General features: G+C 50.2%; 1 protein-coding gene across 1 annotated transcript in view; it reads left to right on the top strand.

The window, feature by feature from the left end:
• Positions 1-22,162, top strand: part of CUNH4orf50 (chromosome unknown C4orf50 homolog) — a 43,780-nt gene that overhangs the window by 9,806 nt on the left and 11,812 nt on the right. Inside the window, exons 4-8 of the mRNA XM_032855312.1 lie at positions 1,188-1,781; positions 9,151-9,280; positions 10,360-10,475; positions 11,226-13,451; positions 19,414-19,587. Coding sequence (XP_032711203.1) covers positions 1,188-1,781; positions 9,151-9,280; positions 10,360-10,475; positions 11,226-13,451; positions 19,414-19,587 — 3,240 coding nt within the window. The remainder of the gene's footprint in view (positions 1-1,187; positions 1,782-9,150; positions 9,281-10,359; positions 10,476-11,225; positions 13,452-19,413; positions 19,588-22,162) is intronic.

Genomic DNA, 22,162 nt, shown 5'->3' with positions numbered 1-22,162 from the left:
ATCTGCATTTCAGAGAAAGTTTTGCAGGAGCGCACGGATGAGGTTTTTCTGCCTTGTGTACCTGATATTTGCCAAATGGCAGTTTTGCCCTCTTGTTGTCATGGTCCCAGGAAATCATTTGCATATGCAAAGTGACCTTGTTTCTGTAGTGACCTGTCATCCTTCTGAAAGCCAATAAAGGCAGACCAGTCGGGTGATGGAGCTGATTCTGGGATAACTGGGAGCAGTTTTCCCCCCAGGGAATCGGGACTCCAGCTTCATCTGCCCCATGGCCCCCAAGAACAGCTGTCAGAGCCTTCCGGGCCATCCCTGGGCTTACCTCTTCCACCGCACTCTGTGCTGTGTCTTCTGCAAGCTCTCCTGGGCCACAGCAGTGGCCAGCGGTCAGCAGGCACTCGGGGCTGAGACAGAGCTTAAAAAGGACACGGCACCACCTGCATAGAAATGGGCAAGGACTCCCATTTTCACCGTGGCCGGGTCACTCCAGTCCAGCTCACAGCTCCAGAGCCGGGAGAGGGCTGGGTCCAAGAACAGGGAGATATATTGTCCAGACTTTGAGGAAAAAGCCTTGAGTCAGATACACAGAAGTTCAAATTCCAGCCGTGGTGACTTGTAGCACAGTGGGATTGTGCTAGCTGCTTCTGAGCACTCCAAGGGGACAGTAATAGTGCCCGGTGCTTGGGGCTATGCACAATAAGGAACAGCTGTGTGCTGTATCTCACCAGCCAGAAACCAGGGCTGACCTTTGCAGGGCCAGGCATTAACCCTTTAGGGTTAGGGAAATGGAGAGATCTGGGAGGTCCTGGGTGGACGTGGGGAAACTCAGGGAGGTCTAGGCGGCAGCTCTTTACAAAGTGGTGTGGCCGTGTTCAGTACTGAAACCATGGGGGCAGCCTTCTCCGTGTGCCCCAGCTGATGCCCAGGCAACCCAGCACACAATTTCCTTGCAAGAGCCCAGGGAACTCCGGATGTGTGGGGCTCCTAGGAGGGTGAGGTAAGGGAGGTACTCCTCCCCTGTAAAATCTCAGTAATGAAATAAATATTTGGTGCAATATTTTAATGCGAAATTAATGCACGAAAAAAAACCCCATGCACAAAAATACGGAAGTTTAAAATAAAAACAGTGTGGGCGACGGTGTGTCCCCAGGGCTGGCTTCCTGACGCCCTCATCCACCGCCAACTTGTAGGTTCTGGAAAAGGAGTGTGCAGCTCGGCGGCAGCGGTGGCGGCTGCGGCGGCTGCGGGAGCGTCTGCGGCGCAAGGACGAGGCGCTGGGGCGGCAGGCGGCGGCTCTGGAGCGCTGCCGGCGGACCCAGCGGCTCCAGCTGGGCCTGGTGCGCGAGCAGGAGCGCGGCCTGCGGGAGCAGGTGCAGCGGCTGGAGCGGGACGTGCGGCGCCTGTGTCGCGCGGCTGGCCTCATGCTGGCCGAGCTGGATGTCCCGACCCCAGGCAGCTCCGGCAGACTCGGCCCAGCCGGCCCCGGGGGTGACCCCGGTGAAGCCGCGGAGCTGCGCGCTCTGCAGGCGCGGGCGGAGCGCGGGGAGCGCGAGCGGGAAGAGGCGGCGCGCCGGCTTCGGGAGCAGCGCGCCACCGAGCGCCGGCTCCGCGTGCAGCTGGAGGATCTGCGCTGTTACATCTATGAGCTCAAGCTGTCGGAGATCGGCCTGCAGGGCCAGGTGGAGGACCTCGCGCAGCAAAACCAGAGCCTGCGAGAGGCCCTGGGGACCCAGGCCCCAGGGGAGAGCGCACGCAGCAACGCCGCTGCTGGCCACTGCAGCCCGGTAAGTGGCCGCAACCCAGGGCATGCGTGATTTGTTGATTTTTCTCTAACTTTATTCTACAGCCACGTGTTAAGTCACCAGCTCCTTCATTTCCAGTCTTCCTCTCCATCCACTCATCCAACCCCAGCAACCTTATCCATCCATCCTGGTTCCATCAGTCACCTACCCACCTAAGGGCAGAGCTAGTGAGTCATACAACTCATCTACCCATCCTCCAACGCACTCACCCCACCAGCCATCTGTCCACCTTCTCATCCACCCAACCACCTGTCCACCCACCGACCACCCACTTGTGTCCATCCGCTTGTCTTCCCACCCTCCACCATCTCATTCACCCTACCACCTGCCCATCCATCTCTCCATGCAACCGCTCTGCAGGGAGCCAGCCAGCTACCCTTTACCTTTCATCATGTTCTCCCTTCTGTCTCTCCATCCATCCAGCAGTTAATGAGTCCCTGCTGTGTGCCCGGCCCCGAGCTGGATGAGCCCCTTTGGGTGTGCACTATTATGTAACTGCCTGGAAAGCTTTCCTGATCCTTCCCTTCCTTACAGAGGTGATGACCCTCTTCTGTCTCCCACACAGCTCCAAAGGTGGGGATGGTTCCCTGCCCGCAGTGCTATACGTGAATCTTCATTTCTCCTGTGTTAGACTGTGAGCTCCTTGAGGGCAGGGTCTGGGTGGGATGGGTCGTAGTAGCCCTGGTCCTACACCAGTACACAGAAGGTCCCCAGGGCTAGCAACAGAAAAACGCACAGGGTTGGGTGCTCTTCTGGTTCTCTTATTTACTAGCTGTGTGACTTTGGGCAAGTTTCTTAAGATCCGCAAAGAAGGGCGGACCGGACATTTATTTATTCATTTGACTGACAGAAGAGTAAAAACTTATGTTTAAGATATTCCTGCCCTGTGCTCAGCACCGTCCTGGGAGTTCTCGAAGGCATTATTTCTTTAATTGGGCCCTATTGGTATCCCCACCCCACATATAAGGAAATGGAAACCCAGAGAGGTAGTGCATCGATCTGTTGTCACACAGCTAGTAGAGAGCAGAACTAGAACTTGATCCAGATTTGATGGGGGTCCAAAGTGCTCTGTTTCTCCTGCACCAGCCTGCCTCCCTGAGAGGAGAGAGTTAACTCAGCCCCGTCCCAAGAGATCACTCCCAAGAGATCAAGATTGTGCTTATCTCTACCAGGTTGATTTACGTTTAAGGAAAAAAAAATCAGTGAACAACCTTACCGAAAGAAGACTACTCGTTAAACAAACTAACAACAACAACAACAACAAAAATCAAACTTTTTTTGGATAAGATAAATCTATTTCAAATTAACTAGAATTTTAGATGTTCTATGGTGTCTCTCTGCATAGATCATTTTAATAATGAGTTTCCCTGTGGCCATTTAAAAAAATTACTACTTTATGCTCTTGTTGTCTCTCTCCTGTGTGATCTATTCACTCTTCCTCCATTCCACCCATCAGATAAAAGGAGACCAGTGTCCACTTCATATTGGTACCTTATTGTAATTCCGGAAAATAAATGGTGTATAGATGGAAATTGTCATTTATTGGGGCTGCCGTGATGGAGGACCGTGAACCGAGTAGTTTGAACAGCAGTGCTAGAACCTGAAGTCCAAAGTCAAGGTGTCTGGAGGCTTGGTTCTCTCTGAGGCTGTGAGGGAGGGTCTGTTCCAGCCCCTCTCCTGGGCTGGTGGATGCCGTCCTCTCTCTGTGTCTTCCCAGTGTCTTCCCTGTCTGCACGCCTATCTCTGTGCCCAGTGTCCCCTTTTCATAAGGACACTGGTCACACAAATGGGCCTCATCGTAACTAACTGAATCCATAAAGACCCCATTTCCAAATCAGGTCACATTCTGAGATTCTAGAGATTAAGACTTTAACTTGGGAATTCTGGGGGACACTATTCAACCCGTGACAAGTGTCCCTGTGGATGAACAGTTATGAAGACCTGTGAGGTGGTAAAACTGTGGGTTCCAGTTCCTTGATGGTAGGGACATGTGCTCCCTCGCCAGCTTTGCGTGGGGGGATGTCGATGGTCCCCGACACTCATGAGAGCATCTTTGTACCAGATGCTGTTTTCTGGGCTCTGTATCTGCCACTCATTTAGTCCATCCACAATCTTTGGAGGGAGGCAGTGTGTTATCCTCATTTCACAGAGGAGGACGTGAAGGTACAGAGAGGCTTGTGACCTGCCCAGGATCACAGAGATATGAAGTGATGAGGCGGGAGTTGTCCCCCCAGGCTCCCAGGGTTTGTGAACGCCACACTCTGCCCCTCCAGTTCATCCTGGCCCATGGCTTAGTAATTTAGGTTCTCACAGGTGCCCGCTTGCTGCCTCTGCTTGGCTTAGGCTTTGGCTGGGTCCAGGGACTGCAGAGTGCCCAAGACAGTCCCCTGTCTACACAGGATGACAAAACCATCTGAGTGCAGAGCGTGGGGCTGAGGAAGGGGTCTGACCGTCCATGGGTTGCTGCTGGGGGTTCTGGCATTTAGAATGGGGGCTGGACCCAGGGTGATGGGGTATGACAGTCTGCCAGGCTCTGTCTTACTCTCAGAGGTCAGTGACAGCCTGGACTTGGGGCATTTTGGAGTCAGAAGGGCCATCTTGAGAGCAAGAAGTCCTCCCGAGAGGGCCACCGGAAGATGCAAAGTTCCAGCCAGTTAGCAGCTCGAAGGGAAGTGTAACTGAGATTTAAAATTTAAATGCGAGAGGGGCACCTGTGTGGCTCAGTCACTGGGTGTCTGCCTTCAGCTCAGGTCATGGTCCCAGGATCCTGAGATCGAGCCCTGCATCCGGCTCTCTGCTCAGAGGGGAGCCTACTTCTCCTTCTCCCTCTGTGGTTCCCCTGCTTGTGCTCGCTCTATCTTTCTCTCACTGTCAAATAAATAAATAAATTCTAAAAACAAAAATTTAAATGGTAGAGCCTATTGATAACAAAACTGCTGGTGCCCTTAAGGGTCTTGGTGTAGAATTGAACACTTAAGAAACTGTAGGCAGAGTTCTGAGAACATTGCACAGGTGTGTGATTTCCTAAAGCCCAAAGTACATTTCCGAAGGGACACAGAGAGGTCAAGAGCTATAGGCAGGGGTTCAGTGCCTTTCTCTGGATAGCTGTGGTGACCCCTAGTGATCTCCTTTTGTAATCCTCCTGGCCACTGTCACTCTGGGATCAAGTTCAACCCCCTCCCTGTGGCATTCAAGGCCCCTGGTGCTCTAGGCTGGCCTCCTCCTTCAGGCTCATGGCCTGCTCCTTCCCACCACCCTGCCTTGGCCACACTGAGCTTCCTCAAGACCCTAATGAATCCAGGCTCTTCGGTCTTGCAGCCTTCCCTGTGTCTAGAAGCTTCAACCTGCTCCTCTCGGCTGCTCAGTAAACTCTGCTGCTCTCTCTCCATTCAGTGGGAATGCTGCTTCCTCTAAGACTTTCCCAGTCTTCCCAGTTCGTTCCTTCCTTGTGTCCTTGTAGTGGCATGACCCACCGCTGGAAGTCCTCATTCTCACTGTGTGAGGCCTGGCAAGTGTTTTCCTCCTTGTTTAAGATAGCCTTGAACCCCAGGTTTTGGTCACAGCTGGGAGGGTCTTGGTGAACTAGTGGCTCAGGGTGTAAGTGACCTGGGAAGATATTCGCTCCACTGCCTGTGGCAAATGGAAACTTCCAGCAAAGGGACTGCTTCACAGTGGCAGTGCTAGAGGGAGGCATAGAAACTGGGAAACCTGGAGCAGTGTCTAGCCCCAGGGAAGTGTGTATCAGATAGAAAACCATTACAGATCATCAGGGAGCCCCCCCCCCGCCCGGCAGCCCACTGGTTACGTTTGAAGTGCTCTGGGCAAGGAGGTATGCATTATGCTGCTGTTAGTCTTCACGGGAAGAGGTTTTACTCGCTTTATGTTTACAAACACTTCTCCACACAGGATCTCATCAGCTCTGGGAGGTAGCCAGATAGTATCTGCGACCTGACCCCACAGTCCAGAGGAGACACATGAGTTGCCTGGGATCTCACACTTGCCAGTTTCCAGAACACATCACTTGGGACCCAGGTCCCTGAAGGAACAGACCATAGCAAGGACAAACCCTGACCTGGGGAGGTGTTTGGGGAGGGGTTTTCTGCTCAGGGCGTGGGTGAAAGGAAATTTAAAAGGACTGTGGTTTGCAAGACAAGAAAGGCCTGCCTGCAAATGTGTCTGCTTTTTAGTGAGTGCACCCTGAGTACCTGCATGTCCCAGGCACTGTGCCGGCACCAGAGCTGGAAAGCTGACCCTGCTCTTTGAAAGCTTATAGGGGAGACAGACACAGGTGCAGACACTGGAGACTTGGTCTGTAGCAGGGGACAGCCCGGGGGTTGCGGAGGCTTGTGCAGGAAGATGGAAAGTCACACACTTAGAAATGTCAGTGTCACGCTGTCCCAGAGCAGACATCCTGCTCCTGGTGACAGTAGCATTGGGAATGCTGACGCTCCTCCTCGAGCCTCTCTGTCCTGGCAGTGCAGGCAGAGTGACCCCTGGTGGCGGTTATGAGAATGGTTTCCTTGTTCTGCGCATCCCAGGCGGCCCCGTCCTTGCACAGTTTGCATCTGCGGGGAAGTGTCTATTGCACATTTGGTTCTCGAGGGCTTTCAAACACAGGTCGGTAATGTAAAAAAAAAAAAAAAAAAAGAAGCTGTAGCAAAGCCACGATGATACAAGTAATGTAAAGGGAAATACAGATGGTTAGTGGTCTTAGGCAAAGATATCAGGTTCCTTAGTTACAAAATTAATACAAATACTCGAAAGCTCGAGATTGCATTCTATTCTGAATAATTATCAGATATTGAAAGCACCTCGGCGCTGTTTATAGTTGGTGAACGTTGGAAACAACCTAAATGTCCAATAAGAAGGAACTGCCTTGGTAAGTGAGGGTGTTCCTTCTGTCAGAGGGTGTTCGGTGGCTACAAAGCAGCACATTATAGAAGATCTTGTGGGACATGATCCTCCGCGGTCATCAAATGAGAAATGCACAGAGCAAAAATGGACTTTCTGTAGAAACAGACTTTTGGAAGAATTTAAATGTCTCTACATAGAAGAAAGCCCAGAAGGATATATTCTAACACATGGATCGTGTTTGTGTCTGGATCACTCCATATTCTTCATGTCCTTCTTTTTTGGTTATCTTTCAAAATAGTTGCACACGAAAGCTAAATTCCTGTGAAATTGGGGGGTCACTGCTCCTGTGAGTAAAGGAGGACAGGAAGGGTGGACTAGACTGAGTAGAGAGGGGCAGGGGGCGGGGGAGAGAAAGCCCGGATCCAGTTCAAGACCTGAGCTCGGGTTCTCTTCTCCCGCCTGTGTGCCATGTGTTCTCAGACAAGTCATTCTCCCTCTCTGAGCCATCATTTTGTCACTTGGGACATGAAGGAGGGGTGGGTAGCATCGTATTCTAGGATGCCCCTTCCTCCCCGTCAAGTCACCTCCCGAGGCAGGGTTCTATGAGTTTTATCCACGGTGGCGTCCCCAGCTCCAGCCCAGGGCCTGTCCCTTATAGCTGAGCTCGGGAGGTATTTGTGGAACCGAGCTGAAGTCAGCTGGGGTATGGGAAGGAAATCCGAACAGAACTGAACGGTGCAGCGGTGCTGGCATTTGAAGCTGCCCTCCCAGCTGTCCTTGGCCCACTCCTTTCTCCTCCTTACTGTCTTTCTCCTGCCGGGTTCCCACGTGGAGTTTCTGTCTCTCCCATTCTCTAGCCGGTTCCCTCCTTTTCTTCTCACTCCTTTCACTTCCTTTCTCTTCTGCCTTCTCCCTCCCCCACGTCCCCTTCACCTCTTCTCAGTGGTGCCCGTGAGCTGCCGGCAGAAGGGCTTCATTCTGATCACATGGGAAGCAGGTGGATCGACCGGCGAGAGTGGTGTCCGGCACTGTGGGTCAGTGGGCCTGGCGCCCCCAGCAGAATGCTGGTGCCCAGGCCCCTCTGGCTTCAGCTGCTTTGGGCTGAGGTCCTGCTTTGTGACTGTTAAAAGCTTCCGGGTGATTCTAAGGTGCGACCAGAGTTGAGATTCCTGGTCTGTGGATGACAGATGTGACACAGATGACGGGAAGGTCCCAAATTCATAGCATTAGGGGAGATCCTTGAGGGAAGGGGTGGGGTTCTTTTGGGGGAGGACCAGGGAAGGCCTTGTTGAGGATTTGACCTTCAAGGTGAGCTCAGAGGGAAGCAGGATAGCTGGGCAGAGGGGCGGAAAGAGAGGCAGGCAGCAGGCACTAGGAGCGCATGGCTATGATGCAGGGGGCACAAGTTCCCTTTAAGGAGCAGAATGAAGATGGGGCAGTGGGAAGCATTGAAGGTTGGAAACATGAGAACCCCCTGATCCTGTTTCCACTGCAGTGGGTTTGCTCTGATGCTGAGTATGGTGTGGAAAGGAGGGGCAGAGAGCAGGGCGCAGGCAACCCACCTCCTTCCGAGGAAGATGTGCCAGCCTGGCAGGAGGAACAGCATATGCGGAGGTGCAGAGGCAGGCTAGAACCAGGGTGGGGGGGACAGGGAGGCCACCATGAGCAGAAGCCCAAGCGAGGAGCATCCCTTAGAAGGCCTGCAGTGCCCACTGCAGCACTGAACTCATCCCACACTAGGGGGAGCTAGGGGAGGCCATGTAGATGGGAGAGTGCATGCTGTGGGGGGGCCTCCCTGGCACTGTGAGCAGGACTGGGGGGGCAGGAGAGGTCTAGCTGGAGTCGATGCAGGGCTCTGCCGAGAGCAGGTGAGGATCTGGGGGACAGGTGAGAAGGGGACGGGTGTTACATATTCATTTCTCTTTATCCCTTACCTAGAATAGCACCTAACACACAGTTAGAGCCTAATAAGTGCTTGCTGAATAAGAAGAGCAGGTCTTCTGCGGGTTCTGCCGATCCATCTAACTACCAAACATTTATTAAGCACTGGTGTCAGGGTAAGGCAAGGGTGCAGACCAGGTGAAGCCACGTTGAAGGCCTGAAGGACTCATGGTCTAGTGTGGGGGGGTGGCAATGGAGGAAGCGAACAGCACCCACTAGAATCTGGCTAGAAGTAGCAGGGGGCTGTGGGAAGCTAGAGGAGACTTGTCCCCAGCCCCTCGTGGATGGTGGGTCAAAGACGAACCGTCTTTAACGCTCTACAGGGAGAGACCTGACTCAGTGAAGTTCCTCTCTGCACACCTGGCTCACCTTTTGGGAGAGGCCAAGGGGAGGGGGTGCCACTTGGAGATAGCGGGTGCGGCACTGGGGACTTGTTGACGGTGGAGGGACAGGTCCACCTGGAGAACATCCTGGAGTCCCTAGGGCTGGGATGGGCCCGGGGGGAAGCCTTCTGCTGTGAGGACACTCATGGCTCTCCTCCTGTGTTTTCCTCAAGGACACTCTGAGCTGGATTCGGGATGAACCCCCATCCCTGCCCAGGGAGGACACACAGGATGCCGGTAGAAGACAAGGGCCGCAAGCCACCGTCTGCTCTGCCGGTGGCCCTGGACTGGGTGGTTCCGCAGGTGTGTGTGGGGGGCGCCTGCACAGACATCTGCTGACGGGCTGACCTTCATCTAGGACCTGCCAATGTGTGAGTGGTGGGGGTGACTGCCCCACTCTACAGACAGGGAGCTGAGGCCCAGAGAGGTAGTGTTGCCTGCTTGATGTCACACAGCTGGAGAAGGGGGGATTAGAGTTGGCCATGTCCATGACAAGGTCCCTGACTTGGGCTCAACTAGACATTCAGGCTCACTCCTTCAGCCTCAGGAGGGTGCTGGCCAGTGTGGGACAGCTGGTGTCTCAGGAGGAGGGTCTTTGCAGAAGGCTATGGGATGGCTATCTTGTCCCTGCCCCACCCCTTGCCAACTCAGGTGTGAGACAGGTGCGAGGTCTGGGAGCTGCTGGGGCTGAGGAGCCCCTTGTCCCTAACTTGTCCTTAATGGGAACCAATGCCTCTGATCACAGTCTCGGGCATGGCTTCTGGATTCCCTGTTGCAAAAGCCAGGTACTGAGGGAGCCCCAAAACCATGATGTCCCACTGGGGGAGTCTGTGGTTTGCTTACAGTCTTCCAAGGCCAAACGAGGCTAGAGATGAGGGGGTATTTATAGCCCCCAGTGCTGCTGACCCATACAGCTGCCATTCCCCCTCTAGCCTATTTCTGGGGAGCAGAACTGGCAAGTCAAATGGTCAAACTTGTCCTGGGAGGAGAAGGAAGTGGGGCCTGTCTGGCGGCGAAGCCAGGGACCAGCTCCTTCGTCTGCATGCCAGACGTGTGGCCAGGGCTGGAGGCAGAGGATTACGACCCTGTGGGACCATGAGGGTGCCCGGGTTGAGGGAGGTGTCGTGGGATCTGTCACCTGTGTGAACGTCCTGGTCAGCAAAGGCGGCTTCCACACCCAGTCCATGACACATCACCAGACGGTCGTTTCCCATCTCCGATGCTGGTGCTGGTGATCATCAGGCCACCTCTGGGGCTCAGGAGCCTGGAGTCAGTGGCAAGTGGCAGGTCATGTCTAGAGCAGGAGGTTCAGTCACTAGTGACAGTTGTGAAAAAACTCCTAAGAGGGTCTCCTTAACTCCCGGGGTCCTCTTGCCTTCTAGGCCAGCCCTCTGAAGGCCTCTGCTCCTGGAATTGCCTCGGGGTTGGCCCAGGCCCCTCTGTTTTGGAGACCACGGATGAGACCCTGGAAGACATCACAGGATCTGACTGTGGACTGGTGAGGCCAGAGGCTTCCTGCGTGCCTGGGGTACCAACTGCGTGTGGGAGGTGGGAGAAGGGGCTAAAGAAGGGTTTGGAAGAACGTTCTGGAAATAACTGAGAGGGAGGTTTGAAGACACGGAATGGATACATACGTTGAAGAAGTGTATATAAAAATATAGTTTAAAATATCTGTGAAATGCATCTTGTGGGCCTGGCACTGGTCTAGGCCCAGGGACCCTGCCCTTGGAGCAGGTGGTCTACACAGCCATCCACGAAAGCCTTCCATGACAATGGAAAAGCATTACGCCTGTGTGGTCCAGTAGGAGAGCCATGAACCCCCAGCTTCCCAGCTCTTAAACCATGGCTGGTGGCCTGTGGCTACCATGTTGGACATATAGCGATTAAGGGGGTAGACAGTGTGTGCGTCGATAAACAGCAAGCTGTGAGAGGGTGGGGGCACAGTAAAGGGGAACGCACACAGTGTGGTAAAATGGCCAGGCAGCTGCTAGAGAAAGTAACATGTTAGCAGAGATGTGAATGGATAGAGAGTGAGCCACGAAGGGATCCAGGAAACGATATTCTGGGCAGAGGGAAGAGCAGGTGCAAAGGCCCTGGGGCACGGGTATTGGGCTCGGCGAGTAAGGGAGGCTGATATGGCTGGGTGAAGGGGCACCAAGAACATCAGGAGATGAGGTCAGAGAAGTGGGGGGGGCGCTAAATGGAGGAAGAGGCTGCTTCATACCTTCTCTTCTCTTCCCATCCCTAGCCAGCGCCAGCTGAGCCCAGCTTGGATGAACAGACTCTCCTTCTCATCTGTGGCTGCCCCCCCGGGCAGTGCAGGGATGGCTCACTCCTCCCTGTGGAGCTGGCCTGGATTTCAGAGCGAAGACTAGCAGCCGCCCAGGCCCAGGGGTCCTTTCTCCTGGTGCAGACGCCTCCACTCCCTCCCTGGGGGCCAGCCAGGGACCCCTCTTCCTTGCTGCCGCCACTGCTGCTCCAGGAGGCTTCTCCACAAGACTCCCAAATGCAACAGGTGCTGGATGCCTGGTCATTGCCTGCTCCCAGGGCCATTGGACAGCCCTGTTGGAATCATCACCAGGCAAAGAGCCCCGAAGCCTCCCTTTTCCAGGAGTCCCCACGGACTTCAAGTCACCGGTTTCCCAGGAGAGGGCCCAGAGATCTGAAAGACACTTGGAAGGAGGGAGGAGGACCAGAGTGGAGAACAGAGGAGGAGGGGGCGAGGAGGGCTTGGGACAGGAGGGGGAGGGAAGGAGGGCCTTTATCAGATGTGGAGGAAGAGCACCCCACAGCCAGGGTCCGGGGTGCCCAGAAGCCATCTCCAGCAGGTGCTCAGGTCCTTGCAGGGCAGGGTGAGGAGGAAACTCTTGTGTGGTCTGGAAAGGCTCCATGTCTGCGAGAGGAAAGCCCTGAATACGAAGGGCAAGAAGAGAAGGAGGAGGAGGCAGCACCTCTAGAAGGGTCCAGTCTGGGCTACAAGGACATCCCAGAGGAACCTGGCCCCATGGAATGTGCAGACCAGGGTACCCTCTTCTCAGTGGCAGAGGAAGGACTGTCCCCCAGATTGGGAGACCCAATCTTTCCACCCAAGGGGACTGAACGCACCAGTAACTCATGGGCTCCAAGCGAAGGACCTGGCAGTTCTGAGCTCAGACTAGACAAATTTGAAAAGGAGATGGAGGCTTGTTTCCAGCAACTCTCCATCCTGGAGCTTGGAGGAGACGGGCGGTGGCCACAAGCCTCCATGCTGGTGGGAGAAAGCACGAACTCTGCTTGGAGACGGCCCAGCTGCCAGGGGAAGCCTTCCTCCCAGCGGGCTTTGGGAAACCAGGGCTTGGATGTTTGTTTGGCCAGGGAAGTCAAACCCGGGGAGGCTAGTGAAGAGGTTAGACGAGAAGAGACTGAGGCCTTGGGAACCAGCGCGGTTCTTCCTGAGATGGTGCCTGCTTTGGATGACGTGAGGCTGGGCCCAGAATGGCCCTCTGAGCGAGGTTGGAATTGGCCTCCAAGAGCCCTTGAAAGGCAGAAGAGAAGGTTCCAGCAGCTCATTGCTGGACTGAAAAAAGAGAGAAGCCAGGTTTTACATGACAATGCTGAGCTTTGGGGCGACCGAGAGAGATTCCGTAGAAAAGTGAGTGTTCTGGAAAAAGAGAGGGACAGAAATGGGACAAAGATCGCCATACTTGAACGGGAAAACCGCATGCTGTTAGGGGACATCTCGCACTTAAAGGGGGAACTGGACCAATGTTGGCAGGTCATTTCTGACCTTGAGGACTGCAATGGGAAAAGTTACGGCAAAATTTCTGAGCTTGAAGAGGAGAATGAGAAGCTGAAAAGGCACGCGGCCCAGCTGCAGAAAGCCGTGTGGGAGAGCCTCAGAAAATCCAAAGGTGTGATGGAGCGTGTCACCCTGGGAAACCAGGAGCTCAAGGCACTGATCTCCGAGCTCGGGGTTGGTTACAAAGAGCTGATGAAGAGCATAGTGCTGGGAATAGAAGACACGGTCCGGGCCTTCAGCGGGGAGAATGCTCACCTTCTACGCAGAATCCGTGTCCTGGAGACGGAAGTCGCCTTGGGGGAGAGCACAGCAGTGCGGCGCGTAGTGAGAGCAGATGAGGGTCCGTGGGGGGAAAGTAAGATGTGGGGGGACAAGGGGACCGCTGTGGAAAAGGGGGTGCAAGTGACTCAGCTCTCAGGGCAACTGACCGCAGGAGCCCATGGTCCACCTATGGAGGAGAAATCGGGTGCAGCTGGCAGGTGTATGGGGCCTTCCTTAGGCATGGAGAATTCCAGATACAATGCCAATTCTGCCGCTCCGTCCTTGGTCTGGGGAAGTGCCGAGGTGTCCAGTGTCCCACAAGGACACATCCATGGAGCAGGAGTAAAAGAAGCACATTCGGAAGAGGAGAAGGAAAGACCATGGTGCTGTGCGGACCCAGCGCAAGCTCTGACGGCCCTGGACAATGGCCCCCAGGTAGACTGATTACTCACAACTGCTTCCTTACCACCTTGCTAGCTGTCTAGGGGGCTGACCACCCCTTGTCCTCATGTGAGGTTCCCCAGGCAGCCCTTGGAGGAGGTACCCACCTCATCACCCCCACTTAGCAGATGGGAGAATGAGGGCACAGGGAAGTGAAGTAATGGGCAATCATGCGGCAGGAGGAGTAGGGCTGGGACTGCCATGTGGGTGGTCCCCTGCTGCACACTGTCTGAGACGTTAGCCGGCCCCTCTGCTTAGGCTCTTCCCATGGCATCAGGTGGGACACTGGAGGGGGTGGTGTTGACACTTCAAGATCAGAGCTCATGTTTTCAGATCCAAGAGTTTATCAAGCAGTCCAAGTCCTAATTCTGCACAGTGGGTCCCTCTCTCTCTCCCTTTTTAAAAGATGTAACTGACATGCAACATTGTAGAAGCTTAAGTTGCACAGTGTGTTGATTTGATACATTCATGTATTTCAGTATGATTACTGCCCTCGGTTGGCCGACGACCCCATCATGCTCCACGTTGGGTCTTGAAAGGGATGATGGAAAGAGCAGGGACTTTAGGACTTGATCGGAGGTTAAACCCAGCTCTGCACTTACCACATCTATGATTTGGCCAAGACACGGGCTTTCTTAGTCATTGTCCACACATGTGGAGGATGCCCGCTGTTCAGGAATCCCAAGAGGAGATACTCATGATAGCCTCACCGTGGTCTTGCCTGTCTATAAGACGTTCAGTATTGACCCCTTTGTAGCCACTCATTCATTCTCTCCCTCCCTCTCTCTCTCCCGCTCTTTTTCCACTTTCTTCCCATTCCCCTCCCCTACCATTGGCAATTTTATCAATCAGAAGGAATCAGGGGATTCCTTTGGGTTTTGTCAATTTTCTTCATCGTATGTATTTTATTTCCCTGAATTCTGTTTATACCTTCATTCTTCCCTTTCTTTCACTTCCCTTTGATTTAGTTGGATGTTCCTTTTTCCCCCCCTTGCTTCTTGTGTTGAAAGCTCAGATCATTGATTTTCAGCTCTTCTTCTTTTGTGATCTATGCACTTCTGTCTCTGCGTGTCTCTCTGAGCACTGTTTCAGCTACGTCCCACACATTTTGATATGTTGTGCTTTTATGTCCGTTCACTTCAAAGTACTTTGCAGTTTCCATTTGTGACGTCTCTCTTTACCCACGGGTGATTTAGAATAGAGTTCCTGAATTTCCAAGCACCTGCTGAATTTTTTAGTTATATTTTTGTTCCCAACTTTGTAGTTTTATTTCACTGTTGTCAGAAAACATAACTATATTATTTTTTTTTAATTTGAGATTTGTTCTATCGACCAGATTAAATTCTATTCTGGCAAATAACCCAGGAGTCTTTGTAAAGTACTGAATGATCTGCCATTGTTGTGTATTGTTGATGGGGCCACGCTGGTTAATTCTGCTGATCAGATCTTCTGCATCTTTACTGACGGGCTGTCTATTTGCTTTGTTTTTTACCCAGATATGTTTGCAATCTCTGAGTGTGCATTTGTGTATTTCTTCATCTGGTATGTTAGTTTTGATTTGTATATCTGGAAATTATTTATGAGATACATGCAGACTTACAATTATGTTCTCCTGCTGACTTGACTCTTTGATCATGATGAAATGTCCCTCATTACCTCCCACGCTCCTTGCCCAAATTGCACTCGGTCTCATATGGAAGTAGTCACACCAGTTTCTTTCCCTTAGTGTTTTCATGGAATCCAACTTCTTTTAGACCACCCACCCTTTTGCATTCAACCTGTGGGCATCTTTCTATTTAAAGTGTGTTTTTTTTTTTTTGGAAACAGCATGTGGTTGGTTTGTTTTTGCTTGGCTCAGTTTTGCAACCTCTGCTTTTTGGTTAGGGTGTTTGGTCCACATACATTTCATACCTGTGATGCGAGCATTGGGTGTTTGCTCCCCTCTTACCATGTGTTTTCTTTGTTTTGCTCTGTTCTATTTCTCCTTTCTTCCCTTTGTCTTTGGTATTAATATAAGTACTTTCTCTTATTCCTTTTTCTTCTCCCTTAGCTCATTCCACTATATAATTTAGTATCATTCCTTCAGTGTTTACCCTAGAGATTTCAGAATATATCTATTAATTATTTAAATGTACCCTAAATTAGTGCTTTTACCATGTAATACAGAAATCCCAAATAAATTAATAATTAGTAATAAATACTGCAAAATTTTTAGTAGTTTATCTCCATTTACTCTTTCTTCTTTTCCTCATTTTTGTCATATGTATTATGCCCATTGATGATATTGCATAAGGCATTGTTATTATTATTATTCCAGACAAGTGATCATCTTCTACATTTACATCAACTTCCACTTTTAAGAGATTTTTTTTCCCCCTTGCTGGATTCAGAATTTTAGGTAGGCAGAGATTTCCCCCGCTTAGGGGACTTTGAGGATCTCATTGCATTGCCTCTGGCTCCCATGGTTTCTATTCAAAAATGGGTTGTTTTGTCATGGTTTTTGTGTTTGGTTTTGTTTTACTGAATTAAGTGTGTTATTTTATCTCTGACTGCTTTTAAGATTTCCTTCTTATTTTTGGGTTTTGACAATTTGACTGTGATGGGCCTGGTGTGATTTTATTTGTATTTATCCTGTTTGGATTTTTCTGAGCTCCTCCAAGTTGTAGAGTCAAGTCTTTTATCATATTTGGAGAATTTGGTGTTATTACATATTATACATATTATATGAGAAGTTGACGTTTGTTTCCTAAAAAAGACATGCAAGAGAATTCATCACTGGCAGAAAGTGCCTGGCTCTCTCCTTTCTTTTCCTTTGCTCCACAGACCCATCTATCAGAGCACCTCCGAACTCCAACCTCTGAGTCCCCCACTGAACAGGACCACCCCTCTCAGCTAGGGCTCCCACTCCTGACCCATAGTTTGGAAAATGCTGCAGTGAGAAAGCCAGGGAGAATATGGAGCTCGCCTTGTTGTGCATCCTGTCCTCAAGGATTGTAGCCTGCATTGGCTGCCACTCAGTGCTTCCAAAGAACTGTTCTGTGCCTTTCCCCAGATTTTGTAGTTGTCCAATCAGCTGGTCAGACCTGGTAGAAACTGGACCCTGAGGAGAGGAATATAAAGTTGAGCATTTCAAGGTGGGAAAGGGGTGGCAGATGAAGAGCTTTTCATGTTGAGGGAGAAAGAAGTGACCAGGACCCAAGGTAGGAATGAACCTGGCTAATAGAAAGAGAAAGTAGGCAGTGCAGCAGGATCACATGGGCAACAGTGGTGTGAGATGGGGCAGAGCTCAGATAGCCTGCAGACCCCAGTTAGGACACTTTCTAAATGCAATGGGAAGCCACTAGGGGCTTTTAAGTGGGAGAAAAATGTGGTTCAATTCATTTGTAAAAAGATCACTGTCTGCTGGGAGGAAAAGGGCCAGGGGGATGCAGGGAAACAGTCAAGACAACTTTGCAGTCAAGAAATGATGCCAAGAGATGATGCCAGAGTTGCGGAATTTGGAACTAAAAGAAGGGAGGATTCCAGACAAAAACCAGAATTGAAGGAAATGAGGTTTGTTGATGTACAGGAGGCAGGGACAAGAAAGTGTCCCCATTTCATCATCCCAAGTCACAGACTTGATCATGTTGCTATTTTGTTTAAAATCCTTCTGTCTCTTCCTCTTGTACTTGGTGTGAAATCCCAACTCCTTCTGGTGAATTCTAATCCAGGCCTGGGGAGCCTTAGCTATTTGCGTCCCACCCTCCACCCTCCAACATCCTTGCTTGGCCCCTCCTGCTCCCCAGTCTTCTCCTGGGAACTGCCACTCATCCTTGGGGTCCCCTTTAGCAGGGGGGCAGTGCCTCCCAGGGCCGCAGTTGGGCTCCGTGTGGAGGAGTGATGGCACTTTCACAGCGTGTCATTGGTCCTGGTGGGAACACCTCTACCATGGGAATCAACAGGTACTACGGCTTCACATGCCCCTTGACCAGCCCAGAGAGCAATGGTCATATTTCCATCCCCCAGTGCTGGATGGCAGTGGGTGTCTCTGGCTTAGTGCCTCCCAGCTTCCCCTCACCGTGCAGTGACGATTGGCCTATTTCTGTATTTGTCTCCCCCATCAGAGCTCCCCGAGGGCACCATAACCCTCAGGACAGCGTGTGGCTGGAGCCCATGCCGATCATGCGCGATTGGGAGCAAGTGGGTCATGAGCCGTTCACGACTGCTGAGTGGTGTCATCCCATGTGGCAGGCAGGGCTGGCCCCTACCCCACATGTCCATTCTCTTTAGAACATACTGGGAAAGCCAGTAGAACGTAATCTAAGGGTCCCTGGGACGAACCCCTCGTCTCAGTCATCGGGGAGGGGACGCAACAAAGGCACCAAACTTCCCAGAAAGGCCAAGTTGTTTTGCAAGTCTTAGAGCTGGATTTCATGAAACCATCGGGAGCACCCATCTGTTCCTGACAGGGCCCAGCCTGTGCATCTTAGGCCCACGCTCTGTGAATTTCTATTAATTAGAAGAAAACCACATTCTGCTCTCAGATTTCTTTCCTAACGAGGGGGAGGCCTCATCAACTGCGAGGCACATTGATTCTGCCCTTGCACTGGCCTCTCTTTCCTCTCCCAGCAGAGTGGCTCAGGCCCCTCCTCCCTGCTCACCCCCAGGCTGAGAGCACAAGGAAGAGATGAACTTGGCGGGTCATCAGATTCCCAGGGTGACTGCTTTCGATGAAGGGTGCACTGCCATGCCCAAGGAAGGGAGTGTGAGAAGCCTCTGAGCTCTGGGCTCCTGCACAAATGAGCCTGGTGTTTAGTAGAGCCTCACCTTCACCAGCCACCGTAGCATGTGAACTGGTTCCTTAATGATGCCCAGGCCCTGGGTCCAGAAAATCCCCCTCTGACGATCTCAGGGAAGGACTCAGAGGTCCGTCCAGTTGTTACGTGTAAGGGTGTTTATGATCGCCCCAATTACAGCAGCCAAATTTAGAATGCCCTGAGCGTTCAGCATGCCACAGAACGTATGCTCACTGTCATGTTTTCAACATTATTGCATAATACGGAAAAATGCTCCTGACATGGCATTGAGGAAGAAAAGCAGAATGCCAAAGATGTAGATGGTCTGTTCCTTGTTATATAGAGAAAATCTCTGTGTGTGTCTGTATGTGTATATATGTGCTTGCCTGTGTGTCTGTGTGTATGGACATTATTAAAAAATAAGACTTTAGAACCCAGAACCACTGGGGATAGAGGCATTGCTACTCTTCAACGCCCCTGCCGAATACTACCCACCTCTTCTTCACATCTTTCTGCCTTCCTGGAAATTCACCATGACATCGTATGAAACCCGCTCGTGTCTGACCCCCAAAAGAGTGAGAGACCATTTTGTACCGATTTAAGAAAAAGCGTTTGGGGGAAAATGTACTACCCTCTGCTTTATATAAGTGGAGGATGCTTTAATGTAATAAGCATCTCGTAATTGGATTTGAACCTTAAATTCCATTCATTATACCTTTTTTTAGCAGAGTGGTGACCGAAATCGATGGAGACAGATTCTGGAACGCCCTGCCATTTTGCATATTTTTGAAAAGATGTGCAAAAGATATATATATATCGGAATATATATATATCTGAAAATCACATTCTAGAATGTTATTCTGTGATTCCCCAGACCCTCCCCAACACCCGCTCCCCCCCCGCAAAAAAAAACCCAGGATGGGCCACATGCTCACATGTGCTCATGCATACAGGCATAGCAAAAAGACTGGGAAAAAATATGTGAATAATAACAGTGATTATTCTGGCTAATAGGGCTTGGGGTGACTTCTGTCTCTTTATTTTCTAAAATTTTTGACTTGAGAAAAAAATGTAAGCCAGAAAAAAAAAAATTAAGAAGGAAAACAAGTCCTTTTATTTGCTAAGGCAAAATTACTTGGAAGCTAAGCTAAGCATTTCCATCGGATGGGTGATTTCCACAGCTGCGGGACCCAGAGGCAGACCCCCTGACAGAGGACCTGAGGGTTCACGTGGGGCAGCTCCAGCACCGGGTGCTGACCCTACAGTGCCAACTCAGAGACCAGACGTCTGCCCACCACCAGCTGCAGGAGGCACTTGGGGAAGCCGCCCGCCTCCGGGACCAGCTCCAGGGCGAGGTAGGCTGGAGCCCTGCTTCCTTTCCCGCCTGTAAATGAAATGGGCCCACACTCTAGGAAGTTGTGTTTTGTTTTGTTTTGTCTTTTAAGATTTTAAAAATTTATTTGAGAGAGTGAGTGAGCATGAGCGGTGGGAGGGAGAGGGAGAAGTGGACTCCTCGCTGAGGAGGGGGCGGGATGTGGGGCTCAATCTCAGGTCCCTAAGATCATGACCTCAGCTGACCTGGGCATCCCTCTGGGAAGTTTTGAGGACTTGAATCAGGCCAGATCTCTCCATTCCCAGCAGTTTGGTAGTATTTGTGAGATTTCCAAAGTAAAGACCAGTATGGGGAAGGAAGTGAGACCTGTAATCCCTCCACAAGCTAACATCTGCTCCATCTGAAACTAATATACATGGGTTTTTCTAGAAAGTCTAACTGTTTTTCACATCTTACATAATAAAAGTCCTTCCTCTGTAGTAGTGAAGTGAGAGCGATTTTATAAGGGCAGAGAGATCCTTGACGATGTGAAAGGTTCATTATCTTATCTGTGATGATGGAGATACGAACTTTCATGGTTGATAAAATTACTCAGAACTAAACACACACACACACACACACACACACACACATCACACACACACATAGGACAAGCAGAACTGAGAAATCTGAGTAGGATTGGTAGATTGTTCCAATATAATTGGCACTATAAGGTGGTAATATATTATAATTTTATAAAATGTTCCCCTTGGGGGAAACAGGGCAAAGGATACAAGGGATTTCTTTGTCTTATTTCTTATGACTGCATGTAGATCTATAATTATCTCATTTTTTTTAAATGCAAAACAACAAAAAAAGTCCTTCCTCACTTTGACCCCAACCCCTTCTGAGCACCAGCATTTTTTTTCAACCCTAGGTATTCACATTCAGTGAATGTGTGAATGTGTAGACATACATGAAATTATACCACAAAAAATAATCCACGTCTTGATTTTTTCATTTAAAATTTTTTTAAAAAAAGATTAAAAAGATTTTATTTGTTTGTTTATTTGACAGAAAGAGAGCGAAAGAGATAACAAGAGAGCATGAGTGGGGAAGAGAGGGAGAAGCAGGCTCTCTGCTGAGCAGGGAGCATGACATGGAGCCCCATCTCAGGACTCTGAGATCATGACCTGAGCCAAAAGCAGATGCCTGAGTGAGCCACCCAGGCACCCTGTTGGTTTCCTCATTTAATAGAAAATCTTGGTGCTATTTCCATATTAACACATACAAAGGACCTCATTAAAAAAAAAAATCCATTATTATTTTTTCGTAAGGCCAAACCATAACTTAATCAATTCTTTGTTTATGGAAATCCACATTGTTTCTGTTTTTTTGCTTTATAAACAAAGCTTAGTGGATGTTTCTCTATCTCTTGACTTGGGATATGTTTCTGCTACATATTCAAAGGGTAAAATTCTAGAAAAGTAATTACTGGGTCAAAGGAGAGGTATGCAGTTAACTTTGATACAGAAGGGCAAGTAACCCTCCAAAGTCAGTGCTCATTTATGCTTCTGCCAGGAATAAATGAGTGTATGTGTTCACCCACACTTGTTACCCAGAATGTTATCACTTCCGTGTTTTTGACAAGCTGATGGATGAAAAACACACCATCAACATTGTGACGTCATCTCTGGCTCCTTTCCCGTGCGTTCTTTGTATAATCAGATACACTATATTTAGAGTTTCATGTCTGTTGCCTCCTAAACCTTGGGCCCAGTATTTTTTTTTTTTTTTTGCCTGTGCAGTAATCTATTGGGTGGAAGTGACTTTCATTCACCTGTTGTTGGATCTGTGGTTATTACCATTAATATATATATTCCTGTTTATATGCAAGAGCTCAGAGAACTGGGATTACTGGCCCAGAGTGGGGTCGCGATGGTTCTTAATCCATATTACAGAAAGCCTTCCCAGTGCTGATGCCACTTCCAAAGCCCAGGCAGTAAACAGGGAATGTTCCTCGCTGCTCTCTCCTTGTGTAGCGAGGAAGCTAGTAGGACTTTTTTCTCCTGTCTGTCACTGATCTGTGAAGCATATACTTCCATTTGCATATGCAGGAACTTTTTACCACATCTAGTATCTTTTGTAGTCTGTTTTTCATAGTTTTCAATGTTTTTTTTCTTTCTGCTCTTCAGTTTGGGTGTTTTTTTCTAACCCATCTTCCAGTGAATACTCTTCAGGAAGTCAGATTTACTCATAAACTCATTATTTTTGTTCTTAATTTTAGTTATTGTGTTTTACAGTCCTAGAATTTCCATTTGGTTCTATTTTTTAAAAGATTGTATTTATTTATTTGAGAGAGAGAGTGAGAGAGAGAAAGCGCAAGTTGGGGGGGGGCGGGTAGCAGCAGAGGGAAAGGGAGAAGCCGACCCCCCCTGAGCAGGGAACATGATGTGGGGCTTGATCCCAGGACCCCAAGTTCATGACCCGAGCCAAAGGCAGACGCTTAACCAACTGATCCACCCAGTAGCCCCTCCATTTGGGTCTTTCTAATTTTTATTTTATTTTAGCTGTTTTCCTGTTTTGTTTTGTTTTGTTTTGTTTTTGAAAGAGAGAGA

The sequence above is a fragment of the Lontra canadensis genome, unplaced genomic scaffold (genome assembly GCF_010015895.1).
Source record: "Lontra canadensis isolate GAN:19392208 unplaced genomic scaffold, GSC_riverotter_1.0 scaffold1, whole genome shotgun sequence".
In the NCBI taxonomy this organism is placed as follows: Eukaryota; Metazoa; Chordata; class Mammalia; order Carnivora; family Mustelidae; genus Lontra; species Lontra canadensis.
Note: the sequence above shows the minus strand (reverse complement) of the source record. Positions and strands in the feature narration are given on the sequence as shown.